The 16545-nt window shown below is 49.4% G+C and overlaps 2 protein-coding genes across 2 annotated transcripts in view; one reads left to right on the forward strand and one right to left on the reverse strand.

Moving 5' to 3' along the window:
* The window catches only part of LOC119431338 (hemicentin-2), a 98410-nt gene extending 97262 nt beyond the window's left edge, over positions 1 to 1148 (forward strand). The window contains exon 9 of the mRNA XM_037698824.2: positions 480 to 1148. Coding sequence (XP_037554752.2) covers positions 480 to 736 — 257 coding nt within the window. The 3' untranslated portion in view covers positions 737 to 1148. The remainder of the gene's footprint in view (positions 1 to 479) is intronic.
* A 7545-nt stretch (positions 1149 to 8693) lies between these two features.
* LOC119431547 (baculoviral IAP repeat-containing protein 5) lies at positions 8694 to 9098 on the reverse strand. The gene has a single exon (XM_037699027.1). It carries the CDS (start codon positions 9096 to 9098, stop codon positions 8694 to 8696), a length of 405 nt encoding a protein of 134 aa, XP_037554955.1.
* Between the last annotated feature and the right edge of the window lie 7447 nt (positions 9099 to 16545).

Raw genomic sequence — 16545 nt, forward strand, 5'->3', positions numbered from 1 at the left:
GACTAGAATGTGTCGACTAAGTCAGTGTCTTGACGGAATGACAAAATAAAATTAGAGCTTTACTTTGCTTTGGCAGAGAAAGCACAGTACCTGTTATTCGTCCTAGAACTAGCAGTTTCTGGGAAGGAGAACTTGTTCTGCGGAAATAACAAGTTTTATCGTCTCTGCAACCTGGACATTAAAGAAATGCATTCCACCATTCCTAACGCACCACATTTTTCGCACTACACGTTGGTTGGCCAGTCCAACGCACCAAATTAAGGCACATTAATGAAAGCTGCAAAACATTTTAAAGATGTGACGCTGAAGTATGGGCGTACTCGAAGGCTTCTGAACGACTCCCTCCGAGCCGTTATCCCCGCATTACCCCGACTTTACCGTATTGATCTTTCAGAAATGTTCCCTCTAGACTGTACACAGGCCTCAAGTTTTTATGCTTTCAATTGAATTTTGAAGTGTGTAATTTTACTCGCCCCCAGACGTGAAGAGGAACACTCATGGTGGAAGCTCGACACTGGTCCTGAGCGTCATCGTGTTGGCATGCAGTCTCGTTCTCACCCTGATGGCACTGATCGGCATCTACTGCACTCACGCCCGCCAGAAGCGGAGGAGGAAGCGACAAAAGCCACCGGACAAGGAATACAAGAGCGACACCGGCTCCACTGGTTGTGAAGACGTTGACTCTGTGCACATTCGAGACCACAAGGCCTACCTCGTGGCGACAGATCGCTGCTGACAGGGCAGACCACACGCGCAGTGTAATACCGAACATGCATTGACAGTCATCGATACCAGACCGCAGAGCCATGGATATATCGCGATGTGGAACCCCGTCCCATGATGAGCGGAGCAGCTAAGGAGGCTAGCTTTAAGGTCTTGTACTCATAGATACTTTGTTTACTTGTAGGTAGGCCTACTTCACTGTATAATAAATATTGCGCACTATTATTTCTTTCCCAATTACCTCTGGTCTGTGCAATGACACCTCTCCTTCTTTACACGGCAAAGTAAAAAGAAAATATGAACGACATAGAGCACCATTTGCGGTTATACCAACACATTCAACAATTTCGTATTGGCGCGTTTTTCTATAAGGTCGGATGATATTATATAGAATATTGGATGCGTAGATTACGTGACATATGAGATACCCAATCGACTAGGTGATATGTAAGAACATCTCAAAGGTGCTTATGAGAGGAAAAAAATCACAAAATTAAAAGATTACGAGCTTCGTTGCTAACCAATACGACATACAGAGAATCGGAAGCCGGCGCTAGATGAAAAAAAAAAAGAAAATATGCAGATCCAACGCACATTTTAGCAACCTGTTTGAAGCGGAGTGTTCGTGAAGCGGTTTAAATAAATGTTGTGAAAGCGTTTACATTCTGCGACGCGTTTTGGCAGCATAGCTATTACGGGTCCGCTCGACAAATGAGCAAGATTCGGAAACCCCCCACCACTCAATTCACGTGATCAACGCGACCGGGGATCATGTAGTCTCCGTGATCGGCCCCCTCTTTTCATCCCGTCACCTCTGGCATGAGCCCAGTTTACTATTGCACTGACTCCGAGATCGGTCCACATTTGCTCGGCAAGAGCCGAACAAACAGACGTGTCAAATCTAAGAAAAAAAGCATAGAAAGCTCTGCTTTAATAAAGGAATTGTGCACTTGAGGCAGCATATTTGTTACAGTGAGGATTATGGGTACCATTTGCGGTTTTTACCGCGTAATTTCGAAAGAACAGAGCCGCCCACCCGTACATCTGTAGGGGTAGTACCCATATTTATGTAGGGATAAAGCGAACTGTTATATGAGTGCTGTCGTATGTGTAACGCACTCGGGGAGGCAGCAGCAGGAGCAGCTTCCACGGTCAGAAATAACCGAGAGGGTTCGCCTAGACAGCTTCGCTTAAAAATGTTAGGTAGTTGATGTACTAAAAGCACCACCTAAACAAAAATATAGGAACATTTGCAGCTATCGCGCATAGTAAACTCGAATCGTGCATTCGCAGCAGTCACAAAAGCATCAATGTGCTCCCCACCATTGCTGGGTCATCGGGTTAAGTTAAGAGTGACGCTGAAACGCCTTCTGAAAAAAAAAAAACTGCACAATGCGCATTTGTTAATGAGTTACCCGGATGACAAACAAGCTTCCACGAAGCTTGCACTCTGAACCCCATGAGAACAGCTTCCCGAGAAGGGAACGGTGTAATTTATTCAGAGAAAAGCCGATGTCCTGAGACACTTCTGCCGGAGGTGGTAATTTTCGCCGGTTGCACCTCCGTTTCACGCTTCGAAAGACACTTCTCGAGGCTTAGCAGTCACGGGTCGTATTTCCTTCTTTAGCAGCCCTTAATTAGGCATTATAATTAAGCATCAAACACCTCACCTGGCGCGCTTCCTATACATAACCTATGTACTTTAGTAATTAGCGCTTTCTTTGAATTTCCAGAATGTTGCAGTCGCTTGTAACTCGAAATAGAGTCATGTTTTCCGAATAAATGCCTCGAGAATGTAACTTTTCTTTCTTTTAGTACGCTTGCTGGTGCAGAATATTGATTACTGCCCGGTTAATTACCGACCCGTCGTGGTTGCTTAATGGCTTTGGCATTGCGCTGCTAAGCACGGAGTCGCGGCATCAAATTCCGGCTGCGGAGGCCCCATTTTGTGGGGACGAAATTCAACAACGCCCGTGCGTACCGTGCATTGGGTGCACGTTAAAGCACGGCAGGTGGTCGATACAAATTCGGAGTGCGCCACTAAGTCATGTCTCGTAATCAGTTCGTGGTTTCAGCACGCAAAACCCCTGATTTTACCTATTTTAAAATAGTTACCGGAGTCGAACCGGGAGCTGTGATAATGAGGTGTGCACGCAAATGCTAAAGCCGTTACGGTATCCTCCAGTGTGCGGGTATCCGCTAACGCCTTGCATATTGCAGCATAATGTCATTCGAAGCTACCATGCTCCTATAGTGTTAACTTAGGTCACAGGTTATCCTGCAGAGGAATCAACAAGTGCCAAAACGAAGCTGCAGGTCGGAAGCTCCAGCTCCCTCTGAAAACATCGTGATTCTTGGCATTTCATTACTAAGAAGATGTCCGTACCACAAGTCTTTCCCTCCGTCCGTTCTCATTAAGCTGCAGTTCCTAGTCAGACAAGTTGCCTACGAGCTTGTGCCATTAGTTTTGTGCTGACCGCTATCTTGCCGAGCGGCCAAATGAGACAGTCTAGGTATGTGGCCGAACAAGCAAGTTGCGGCTAGCTTCTTTCTTTCTTTCTTTTTTCAATTATTCAAGACATTCCTTCTTACAGAAATGCCTTGGGGGACGCGACAAAAGGCAATGAACGTGCCTGACAGGGCCTCGCCACCCTTCGCAGCTGCGGTCACACAACTACATAATACAATGGCAAAAAGTAATACAGAATACAATGCCGCACTTTGAACAGCCCTTTATAACCTCGTAGCTTAGTAAGCGTCTTAGCAGGCTGCTGTCCGACTTTGAACTTGAACCACTCGGTATTTACCACTGGGTATTTACCACTGGAGATCGCAGGGAGAGGCCTTCGTCCTGCAGTGGACATAAATATAGGCTGATGATGATGATGATGATGATGATTTACCACTAGGTATGTACCTGAACAGACAACTTATGCGCCATAATTACGTAACATAAGCATAATCACTAAAATGTCTCATCATCATCATCATCATCAGCCTATATTTTTATGTCCACTGCAGGACGAAGGCCTCTCCCTGCGATCTCCAATTACCCCTGTCTTGCGCTAGCGTATCCCAACTTGCGCCTGCAAATTTCCTAACTTCATCATCCCACCTGGATTTCTGCCGACCTAGACTGCGCTTCCCTTCTCTTCGTATCCATTCTGTAACCCTAATGATCCACTGGTTATCCATCCTACGCATTACATGGCCTGCCCAGCTCCATTTCTTCCGCTTAATGTCAACTAGAATATCGCTATCCCCGTTTGTTCTCTGATCCACACCGCTCTCTTCCTGTCTCTTAACGTTAGTCCTAATATTTTTCGTTCCATCGCTTTTTGTGCGGTCCTTAACTTGTTCTCGAGCTACTCTGTTAGCCTCCAAGTTTCTGCCCCATATGTTAGCACCGGTAGAATGCAATGATTGTACACTTTTCTTTTCAACGACAGTGGTAAGCTCCCAGTCAGGATTTGGTAATGCCTGCCGTATGCACTCCAACCCAATTTTATTCTTCTGTAAATTTCTTTCTCGTGATCAGGGTCCCCTGTGAGTAATTGACCTCGATAAACGTACTCCTTTACAGACTCTAGAGGCTGACTGGCGATCTACCAGTATTAAGTGTCTACCAGTATTAAATTTCCCATCACCAGATCACATATGCGTTAATGCTAATCGCAGTGAAGTAGAAAATCATTCCCAAAGAATTCGTTGTGCGTGATCTGTTAATATTCTAATGTTCTCTTCCGGTGATTTGGTTTGTTGTTGTTGTTGTTGTTGCTGTTGTTTTCTTTTTCACGTGCATATTCCTTTGTGTATATGTTGTGTTTATTTAGCTATATATGTCACCATTGCGCAGGTGTCTCAACGTTTCCCTAAATTTGTGCTTACTTTTTAGTGAATTTCGTGCTTCAGTTTCTTGCTATACATTTATGAAATTTGTGTGTAAATTATACCAAGTATCATATCGTGCCTACAACATTTATCATCGATTCATGCGCAACGGTGCAATCTGCGCTTGTCATTTTGTCTGTGTGTTTTTTTTTATTTCCTCATGTACCTCCTGTCTATTTATGGGACAATGAAATGGCCTGAAGAAGCCTGCGGCAAAAGTTGCCCCCATTTGCAATATTTTTAAATTGATCCACTAAGCTCGTATGTTGCGGTTGATATATAAGAAACGCTTCGAAGAGCACTTTAGCTGCCTCGTAATATCTAGTGCTTTTGTACTTGCTGTTGAAGTACATGAATTTTATAATCAAGTATACATTAAACACAAGAATATTGTTATTAAATTACCGCTAAACCAAGTTGATGCAACTTTGTCTAGTTTAAAAAAAACAGCAGATTATATTGAGCCATTGGAGTGGATTGTTCTTTTGTATTACCCTGGATATTCCATTGTTTTAAGAATAAAATCTAACATAATGTTTGCAACAGAATATAATCGCCCCGACAGCAGTTATAGCCTTCTAATAAACAGCAGTTACTGCCGCATTTAATCAGAAAGAACTCTTACAAAAGTTGTCATTTTGCGACAAATCGTTACATTATGTGCCTGCGTTCCGTGGGATATCATTTTCACAAATTGCGAAGCGTAATGGCCTGGGAAAAATCAGCCCCTTATGCAGGTGCGCGGTACAAACGTTTCGTGAAGCATCGTCACGGGCGACGTTGGAAAAGAGAAAGTAGTAGGAGCGAAATGCCGTGCCAGAACTCAAACCTTCTCGCGAAGTGAAACCATACCAAAGCAGCCGCAATTGCAGCGGTCGCAGTATAATCAGGGAAATCCACTACACTTCTCTTCCTGTCAAAACCAGGAAGACGCAAGCCCTTTCGACTCGGGCAAAAGCGTACACCACTGCAGTATTCAAACGCCAGGCAACTCGAGCCTTTGTGCAATCAACCAACCGGTACTCCGCCGACGGCTCTGCTCCGTGCACACACAGGGTGCACGAATCCCGTTCGCTGTCTCGTTCTCTCAATCGAAGCGCAATTCCGGAGAGCCAGAACGCCGTTTGCTGGTGAACGTGGCGATAGATTCAGGCACGGCAAGTCTTGTTTTTTGCTTTGTTGCGGTGTAAGAAGGCGCGTGCAAGAGAAGGTTGTTGTGCCTGTGCTCGAGTTTGCGATGAGGTCTCAGGAAATGACCAAATCATGCAGTTGCAGAAACAGCGGGATAACGAATCAAGTGCTGAGGCATACGGGAAAAGGTGCTGGGAGGTGTACGGTGTGTTTGGGTGGGCGAGTGTGTGAGGAGGGAGGCGTGAAGAGGTCGATGAGGATTGAGGCAAACAGAGCAGCTGCCCTTGCAAACCCTTACGAACATTCTGATTGACATTAAACGAGCGATATAAGTGAACTTTTTTGACGCTATATAAACTCAAGAGGAAAGTTTTTGAATTTGTTCTTCCACTTAGTAAGGACAAATAGGGACAGACAGCCCTCTCTGTCCTCACTTCCGTGACTGTGTCCTTTCGCTCCTGTCGTCCCTTTTGTGTTTTTGTACAAATGTATACTATCCATGACGTGGCATAAAGGTGAGCAAGATCATGAAAGCCAAGAGGCAAGTGACGCACGTCCGGTTTCCTACCCTGCACTGGGGGAAGGGGTGTAAGGATGAAAAGAGAGAGAGCGGGGATAGAGAGAGCACAGTTTTGCGCACATTTGAAAATTTGCACCGAGTCTACACACGGTCGCCAAGACCTGTCGACTTGGGGTACTGCAACAACGCTTCTGTGGCTTTTTGTCCCATCGACGCGTACGGCTATGGTCCAAGGATCTTCATTTCCGAAAATGGTCTAGAATCCAACCGGTTCAATGCTGTCCGGAGACCTTCACGCTCGACGTCGTACTGGGGACAGAGACATAAGATGTGTTCAGTCGTTTCTCTGGTTCCATAAGAGTCGCACATGGGCGTATCCCCCATTCCAATGCGGGACGAGTTGGCCTTTGTAAATGCCACCCCAAGCCAGAGGCGGCACAATACTGTCGCCTCAGAGCGGGAAACTTTTGATGGCACTTGTAGCTTTAAAGATGGGGCAAGTCTGTGAAGATGACACTTAGGGAGGTTGGGAGAAGACCAATATTTGTGTGTCATAGCTTTAGCCATGATATGAAGCTTTCTTGCAGCGTCGGTCCTGGATAAGGGAATTGGAACTGGTCGGCCTTCCAGATGAGCAGACCGGGCGGCTTCATCGGCGAGGACCATTACCACCAATGCTGGTATGTCGAGGTAGCCACAGAAATATAATTTCATGCCCTTTAGCGATAGCTCAACATTGCCCTCGATACGAAAGTCTTCGGTCAACGCAGCCAATAGTCATTAACGCAACGACGTATTTTATTAACAGCGAAGCTGTTTATACCAGCCGTAAGAAGTGCGCGTTTCGGGAAACTATCATCATCAGGATTGGCTCGAGCGTCGTCGTCGTCTTGCGCAGCTGGCTCGTTGGCGCCCTTCGGTTTGCCCTTGTGCCATTGGATGCCGTGCCAAGCACGAGCGCGTGTTTAAGCAATATCAAGTAATATTAAAGTGATTCACAAACATATCATTTAAAATAAGATTTCCCAAATTGTTTAATAGATATGCAGACAATACTTAAAAATTACCTTGGAGGAAGGATTGAGGCTTTTCAGTGTAGCTTTCAATCCACTGCTCCCGCGTTCGTCGTCGTCGTCTTCCACAGCTGGCTGCGTGGCCGCTAATCATTCCAGCGTGCAATTTCACTTCTCTTCTGTCATCGTAATGGGGAGGCAGAGCTTGCACTAGGCCGCGCAAAGCTCGAGACGCAACGAAGCTGGCCGATCGATGGCGTCTCCTGGTAGTAGCTAGGTTGAACTTGGCTATGTCGAGGTTGAACTTGGTTGTATCTAGGTTGAACTTGGTAGCAGCTAGGTTTAACCTTGGCTATGCCTGAGTTGAGCTTCTTATGCCAGGTATGTTTTAGGTTATCACGCAATCGATCGGCCGGCTTCGCTGTGTCTCGAGCTTTGCGCAGCCTAATGCGAGCTTTGCCGTTTTTTGTATTACTCTTTGTGTATTGCTGAGAGCTTTGCAAAAGATTACTGGAGTTTTTCTCGAAAGAAATATATTTGGATGTTTTTTTAAGTATTCTCGCATCACCAGCGCGGGGTCGGAAATCAAATCCTTTTCAATACTGCCGCCGTACACGACGGCCTTACTTCGTTGCTGGCGAAACAATTTTATAACCCGATCGTCATTCGCACGGACTCCCAACGCTAGCGATCCACGATATTCGCGAGATAACTCCTTCGTCCACGCTCGCGGATGCCATTACGCCGTCTTTCCGCGACAACGTCTATCCAGGTAAGCGTCCAGTGGGTCCCCGTGCGGCTCTATACCTCGAAATGCCCTTGCGGATTCGGCTAGTCGCCCTCGTATACCGTGCCTTGGCCGCTCACGCACTTTCTCGAAGACACATCGGGACACTTGCTTCTAAAGAAAGAAAACCTCCGACGCACCGCACGAGCAATCATACCCCCGTGTGGTTCAAACCTCTCTGGTGGGCTTAATCACCGAGAAAAGGTGGCCTCCCAGGGTTGCACTTGCTGTCGAGGCTGCATGTACGGCGGCTGCGACCGTCTTCTCGCTCAGCAATATCGCGGCCCAATGGCTCTACCTGTTCGTTCTGCGACACCGCTATTGCAAACGCGACGCACCTGTCATGGAATTGCCTTCGGCCACGACGTCCTCCCGACATATATAAAACGCTGGATACAAGGCCCCTACTACCGTTCCCTATTGGACAAGCAAGAAATCTGTTCGGGTATTTGTAACTAGATATTTATTGTGAAGACAGGTTTCAAAAAATAACAAGAAAAGAAAACAGAAAAGAGAGAGAGAGAGTAAAAAAAAGAGAGAGGACGTGACCCAGGAGCGCGGCTTGGCTTAGCGCAACTCGTTCAGCGCCTTCTCCACCTCGTCCACTGCCTGGAGTGCGGTTCCCGCCTCACGAACCGCCACGTATTTTCGCACCTTGTTCTGCATGCGAGCTTCCTCCAGTTGAAAAAAAAAAGTCCAGGACAGTCAGCTCCTCCGGCCTTTTCCCCAAGCGAAGAAACTCGCACTCGGTGGAACGAGCGTGTTTCTCGAAGGGGTCGTCATTGGGCTTCCAATCGCACATCTCTTTGAGGCAGACGTAGCAGCGAGCCAGGTCTGGCTCGTTCTCCATGGGGCAGTGGTAGAACCCGGCGTCGGCCATCCGTGCCGGCGAGTACTGCAGGTAGTCGCCCGTAAGCGGCCAGTTCTTGAAGCTGGCCAGCCGGTTCTCGACTCGGTTCATTTCTGCGTCCGTCTGTGCCACCGACACCGCTCGCAAGGAGAGGTCGAGGGACGGCTTCGGTTCCTCGGACATGTCGGGCTAACGCAGGAAGCACAGGCTGCAAAACGCTCGTTGGGTGTCGTCAGGTGCCCAGGGGTAGGGCTAAACCCACTACGGAGGATCGGCCATGGATCGGGGTGGCAATAGGTAAAAAGGGAAGAATACTTCAGTCGAAATTTGTGATTTAAGAATGAGATGGTAATATAATACTAATCGTTAATATTAATTTTCAGGCTATATTATTCTTAATGCCAAGTCATATGTCGCCAGGAGACGACAACGATGAAGTGCGCGCGCTCTGGCACTGGCGCTCTGGCACGAGCGCACTTCACGAAACGAACGCCTCGCCAGTGTTTTCTCCGACGCAGCGGCTTTTGCCAACGGTGTCCCGGACTAGGGACCTGACCATGTCTTCCCGTATAACCCAAGCTTTATTTTCTTATTTTCAATAAAACTTTTTAACATCATCATCCGACGCTCGGAGTAATGTCTACTAATATGTTTGTTTCCTTGAGTGTAATAAGTCGTAGGCAGCCAACTACGGCCGTAGAGGCGCAACACCAAGTTAATATTTTTGTTTTTGTAGCATGTGCTTGGCGCTCTTTGGCCAGAACTGGCCCTTGCGCCGTTAAAACCAAATCATCATCATCATCAATATTTGTGTTTTCATGCTGAGGAAAATAAAGCTATAAAATTAACATGGTGGTCTCTGTTTCACTTCCAAAATTAAATATGGCATCACATATGTTCCCATTGCAGTGTCCTAGTGCCGACTCCCCAAGATACAGTATCACAAGAAGCGAAATCACCAATACAAGTTGGCGAAGGGGACCTTATAGAAGTCGTTTTCTGTGGACGTCAAACCTACGACACCCTATAAAAAATGTTCAATAGTTTCGGGTTAATTGCAATAGAATCATTCAGGGGAAATTGCCAAACCGACGTGTGGAAATAAAAATTACGCATTGGTATTCTACAACGCATATTCGTAAATGAAACTTCAAATTTTCTTGCCGAACACCATCTGCTGTCGTATAAGGTGCTGAAAATCTTTGTTCTTCAATACACATGACCATGTTCTCCTTGGACAGATTTTTTTTAAAAATCTTGCAGCAGTGCAGTATGCCGAAGTATTAAGGTCGAACTGCATGTACGCGTGCCGGCGCGCAGCTCGCGCCCACGCGCCTTGCGTCTGTCGGGCCTTGCGAGTAATGGCGGTTTGAACCTGTATAAGTACAAGACGCGCGCCAGCATGCGCCCCCTTGGCTCACATTTTCGCCTTGGTAGACATCGTCTCGTATTCTTGCAATCGTTTCGTCTGGTGCCTCGTGCCAAATGTACCCAAGCCAAGACAATCCGTTAGTAACCATCCTGTTGTCACTATGCGGACGCATCTCGTTAGGCCTACGGGTGCCGGAATTGTAGAACGATCTCAGAAATTGGACACGCTCTGCGCTCATAAGTAACGTTGCAGATGAGTTTGGATAAAGTGAAAGCTCATTTCAATAGTTGATAGGGAGAACGTAGTTTCAATAGCGAGAACGCACCCATCGCGAGAATTCACGCTGAAGCGGGAGCCATGGGTGCCGCCATATTGGACAACGCTATTTCTTAGCATCTGTAAACATCAGATATCTGTGCTCGAGCCGCACTTCGACGCGTAAGATCTGTCCTGCACCATCTGCGCATGTGTGAGGCACGTGGGCGCGAGCTCTCGCGCGCTGGCGCGCGTACGTATAGCTTGGCCTTTAGGATCCTCTGTACCCGGCCCTTAAGAGATGCTGCCGCTAGTGCGTCTGCTGACTCGTTTATAGTGAGTCCCTGGTGTGGTGGCCTAGAGCGGAGGTAGAACACCGGGCTTCTAATCTAGAGGTCGTAAGTTCGAATCCTCCTCCATCCAGTCCATTACATTTTCAGGCATGGAGTACCACCTGACACCGTCAAAAAGACTGTATATATATATATCATAAGAAGCCTCAGTTGGCTGCTTATGATATGATTACTACAAATCGGCCACTCGGTCCCCTTTCTTCTCGTATATATATATATATATATATATATATATATATATATATATATATATATATTGCCAGATGCTATATCGTCGCCGCGGGTATGTGCCCGGCCATGGAAACGACGCTGAAGTAGCGCGCGGGTAGAAAAACAGAGACGACAACGACGTTGCGTTTTGCTGCTCATATAAAGTACTTGTATACGTGCTGTACGCCTGCTTCCACGTCTCCTGCGAGGTCGTGACACTGGTGGAGGTGCTGGGTAGAATTGCCTCATGCTTAGCACCCCTTCGCGGAGCCATCCATCGAACGCGGAATCGCCTTCGCTCGTCGAAACTCCGGTTCACCGGTACAGCCGCCGCCTGCTAGGCCTGACGCCCGAGTTCAACCCCTTGCAGGATCCTGCCGGACCGCGTCTAAGTACTACCGCCATGGCCACTGCAACTCCATCGCAGGTGACGCTACAGCATCCTATGGTCCCAGAAAGTTTCCATGGTGACGCCATTGAAGATGTCCAAGATTGGCTGGACCAGTTCGAGCGTGTCGCCAGTCATAATGAATGGAGCTCCCGGCAAAAGCTGTCTTATGTCTATTTTGCTCTTCGAGACAGTGCGCGGACATGGTTTGTGAACCGGGAGAGGAGCCTGACCACATGGGATGCCTTCCGCACCCAGCTGCTAGACACATTCACTAGCAGCGACAGAAAAGACAATGCGCAGCGCCTTCTCGAATCTCGTGTTCAGAAGCCAAATGAGAGCGTTGCCATGTTTGCAGAAGATATGGCCCGCCTTTTCCACAGAGCAGATCCTGAGATGGCCGAAGAAAAGAAGTTGCGCTATCTCTTGCGGGGAGTGAAGGAGCAGCTGTTTGCCGGACTCGTGAGGAATCCACCGACGACAGTGGCCGAATTTACCAAGGAGGCTACCGCTATCGAACGGGCACTACAGCAGCGGTACCGCCAATACGATCGCGCGAAGCTCGCCAACAAATGCTTCACTGCTACCTGAGAGCGGCGGCACATCTCTGCGTGAAGTTATCCGAGAGATTGTGCGAGAGGAGATCCGGCAGCTCGGAATTGCTCCCATGGCACCAGCGGTGGCTTCTGTCGCTGATGTCGTCCGGGAGGAAGTTCGACAGGCCTTTTCTTCGCCCGACTGGCAAGCGGCGCCGCGACGATGCACATACGCGGAAGCTCTTTGTCGTCCACCTCCCGCCACTTCGATGCTGCTGACACCGTCGACCACTCCGACGCAGCCACCGCCGCCATCCCCGACGCCCTATCTTCGACAGTCACAGCCGCCGCCAGCAATGCCGTATCGCCGACAGCCGATCGCTGCGCCGCGGTCTTACGGAGAATTCCCTGCCGGCTATCCGCTACGAAAAACCGATTTGTGGCGCACCGCTGACCGCCGGCCGCTATGCTTTCATTGCGGTGAAGCAGGACATGTTTATCGAGCTTGCCACTACCGCGCAGCTGGGTTTCCCAGATTTCCCACCAACTATAGTTACCCTCGGTTTGACGCTCCACGTACATGCGACGACAATCCTTCCAACTTTCGACCGGAAGGTTCAACGACGCCTCGATCGCGTTCCCCATCACCGGCTCGTTACACCCAACCAACCCGTCGCGATTTTCCTGACGCCTCTAGGGGCAGGTCTCCTAGCCCGCGCCGGGGAAACTAGAGGCAGCGACCTCCGGGGGTGAGGTTGCAAACCGTCCAGCTTCCCAAGAACCCCCATCACCGACGATCGACGACTCTACGACTCCGACGATTCCAACCACACCACATGTAACAGACGCCGTCAGCGCCGATCTTGTCGTTAGCATTGACGGCCACCAAGTGGCCTGCTCTCGTTGACACTGGTTCGCATTTTTCGATAATGAGTCTAAAGCTAGCCGACAGACTAAGAAAAGTGAAGACGCCGTGGACCGGGCCCAACATCAGAACTGCCGGGGGCCAGTTGATGACGCCGATTGGAAAATGCACAGCCAGAATCATAATCGCCGGTTCAGCCTTCGTTGCCACCCTCGTCATTCTCTTTGAGTGCTGTAAAGAACTTATTTTGGGAATGGATTTCTTGAGGGAGTACGGTGCAGTTATTAATGTCCGCGACCGCATGGTGACATTTGCTACGAGCTCCGAAGACGTCGACCCCGCGGATGACCAGCGACCGCGTTTACGTATCGCCGACGACGACGTCACGCTTCCGCCGCGAAGTTGTTCCCTCGTGCCTGTCATCTGCGATAACTTGCACACCGGGCCTGGCGTCGCTGAACACATCAACGCACTAGTACTGAGTCAGGGCGTTTCCGTCGCCAGGGCCGTAATTAATGTACTCGACGGACATGCTGAACTCCTGCTGACGAATTTTAGCAGGGAACGTCGACAGATTGTTAAAGGCACTGCTGTTGCTTACTTCGACGAAATTGCCCCAATACAAGACTGCCTCTCAGTGCAGCACGCGGCGTCCACCGCGCCTATGCCTGCACCTGTGGTTGATGTCAGTCGAACTTTATCGCCCATCGAACGCAACAGCCTTCTTGAGCTCATCAATGAGTTTAACAGCTGCTTCGCATCAACGTCAAGAGTTAGCCAGACGCCGCTCACCAAGCACCGTATTATCACCGAAGACGACGCAAGACCCATCCGGCAGAATCCTTATCGTGTAGCACCAAAAGAGCGGGAGGCAATCCAAAAACAAGTGAAGACGATGCTTGAGGACGGAGTTATTCGGCCATCTAAGAGTCCGTGGGCATCGCCTGTCGTATTGGTGAAAAAGAAGGACGGTAGTCTGCGCTTCTGCGTCGACTATCGAAAACTCAACCAGATCACAAAGAAAGACGTTTATCCGCTACCGCGTATCGATGATTCACTGGACCGGCTACGAAACGCACGTTACTTTTCGTCGATGGACTTGAAAAGCGGCTACTGGCAAATCGAAGTTGATGAGAGAGACCGTGAAAAGACCGCTTTTGTGACACCCGATGGACTTTATGAATTTCAGGTGCTTCCCTTCGGTTTGTGTTCTGCGCCAGCAACGTTTCAACGACTCATGGACACGGTACTCTCAGGCCTCAAATGGCAAACCTGCCTAGTGTACCTCGACGACGTGATTGTTTTCTCCGCCACGTTCGACGAACACTTACGGAGACTGAAGACGGTCTTTGAGGCAATACGCTCAGCAGGCCTAACTTTGAAACCGGAAAAGTGCCATTTTGGTTTTGAGGAACTTCAATTCCTCGGTCACGTGGTTAGTCATGAAGGTGTTCGACCTGACCCTGATAAAATCGCTGCCGTCGCTAATTTCCCGACGCCATCTGATAAAAAGGCCGTGCGACGTTTTCTGGGCCTTTGCGCCTACTACCGGCGGTTTATTGCGGACTTTTCGCGCATCGCGTGTCCATTAACAAATCTCACCCGCGAAGATGTCCCCTTCGTGTGGGGCGAAGAGCAGCAACGGGCATTTGACGAGCTACGGCAGCGGCTGCAGACGCCTCCTGTGCTCGCACACTTTGACGAAGACGCCCCGACGATTCTTCATACCGATGCTAGCAATGTCGGCCTTGGCGCAGTGCTTCTTCAGCTGCAGGACGGCACCGAGAGAGTGCTTGCGTACGCCAGCAGGACCCTATCCAGAACGGAGACTAACTACTCCACTACAGAAAAAGAGTGCCTCGCGGTAGTCTGGGCCATCCTCAAATTTCGCCCATATCTATACGGTCGCTGTTTCACCGTCGTCAGTGATCACCATGCACTTTGCTGGCTGACTAATTTAAAAGATCCAGCTGGTCGGCTAGCACGCTGGAGCCTTCGGCTCCAGGAGTTCGACTTCACTGTTGTCTACAAATCGGGGAAGCGGCACGCCGACGCCGACTGCCTGTCTCGGTCGCCTGTTGAGACTGCATTGCACGACGATGACGACGCGGCTTTTCTAGGCATGGTAGACGCTGTCGCCGTTTCACGCCTGCAACGCGAGGACGCAGAACTGGTTCCTCTTATTGATTACTTAGAGGGAAAAACAAGCTGCGTGCCGAGGTTATTCGCCAGAGCGCTGCCTTCATTTTGCTTGCGTCACGACGTTCTCTACAAAAAGAACTTTTCACCCAGTGGCAGCAGCTACCTACTTGTCGTTCCCGCATCTCTACGGAACGAAGTCCTACACGCCTGTCACAACGAGCCGACCGCTGGTCACTTGGGCTACTCCCGCACATTATCCAGAATTAGGCTAAAGTATTACTGGCCAAGACTTGCGCCGGTCGTGAAACGTTATGTCCAGACATGCCTGGATTGCCAGCGCCGCAAAACCCCACCCGTCAAGCCTGCTGGACTGCTGCATTCTGTTCAGATACCACAAGCGCCGTTCGCACAAGTTGGCATGGACCTTTTAGGTCCATTTCCAGTGTCTTCTGCCGGCAATAGATGGATAATCGTCGTCACTGATTATCTTACCCGATACGCCGAAACAGGTGCTCTCCAGCGGGGAACAGCAGCCGAAGCAGCACGATTTTTCATCGAAGCCGTCGTCCTAAGGCATGGCGCTCCCGCAGTGGTCATTACCGACAGAGGTTCTGCTTTCACGGCCGCGCTTCTGGATACCGTGTTGCGATTAAGTGGTACAACTCACCGCAAGACAACCGCTTATCACCCCCAAACCAATGGGCTGACAGAACGTTTGAATAAGACTCTGGCAGACATGATGAGTATGTACATCGACGTCGACCACAAGAACTGGGACGAGATTTTACCATATGTTACATTTGCGTACAACACGGCTCGCCAGGAGACAACACGCGTGACACCTTTCAGCCTCGTCTATGGCCGGGAAGTAACAACACTGTTGGACGCGATGCTGCCACACGAGTGTGGTGATCACGAGACTGGTGCCGAGGAGTTTACGCAACGCGCCGAGGAAGCAAGGCAGCTTGCACGCTTGCGCATCCAAGCGCAACAGAACTACGATGCCAGACACTACAATCTTCGACACAGACCCGTCACGTACAACGTCGGCGACCAGGTGTGGGTTTGGACTCCTATTCGTCGGCGGGGGCTATCTGAGAAGCTCCTGCGAAGATACTTCGGGCCGTACACAGTTCTACGCCGCATCAGTGACGTGAATTATGAAGTTGTGCCCGACAGTCCTTACTGCTCCAAACGCCGGCAGCATCTGCCCGAGGTTGTGCACGTGCTTCGTATGAAGCCATATTTTGCATCATGACCTCACTTTTGCACCATCACTGCACTTTCTTGGGCGCTTGGCGCATCGGGACGATGCTTCTTTCAAAGGAGGGGCAAATGCCACATGCTATATCGTCGCCGCGGGTATGTGCCCGGCCATGGAAACGACGCTGAAGTAGCGCGCGGGTAGAAAAACAGAGACGACAACGACGTTGCGTTTGCTGCTCATATAAAGTACTTGTATACGTGCTGTACGCCTGCTTCCACGTCTCCTGCGAGGTCGTGACAATT

This window comes from Dermacentor silvarum, chromosome 10 (assembly GCF_013339745.2).
Source record: "Dermacentor silvarum isolate Dsil-2018 chromosome 10, BIME_Dsil_1.4, whole genome shotgun sequence".
Classification (NCBI taxonomy): domain Eukaryota; kingdom Metazoa; phylum Arthropoda; class Arachnida; order Ixodida; family Ixodidae; genus Dermacentor; species Dermacentor silvarum.

Excerpts from the sequence above, each read along its gene's own strand:
- LOC119431547 (XM_037699027.1), bottom strand. The coding sequence starts at position 9,098 with ATGTCCGAGGAACCGAAGCCGTCCCTCGACCTCTCCTTGCGAGCGGTG.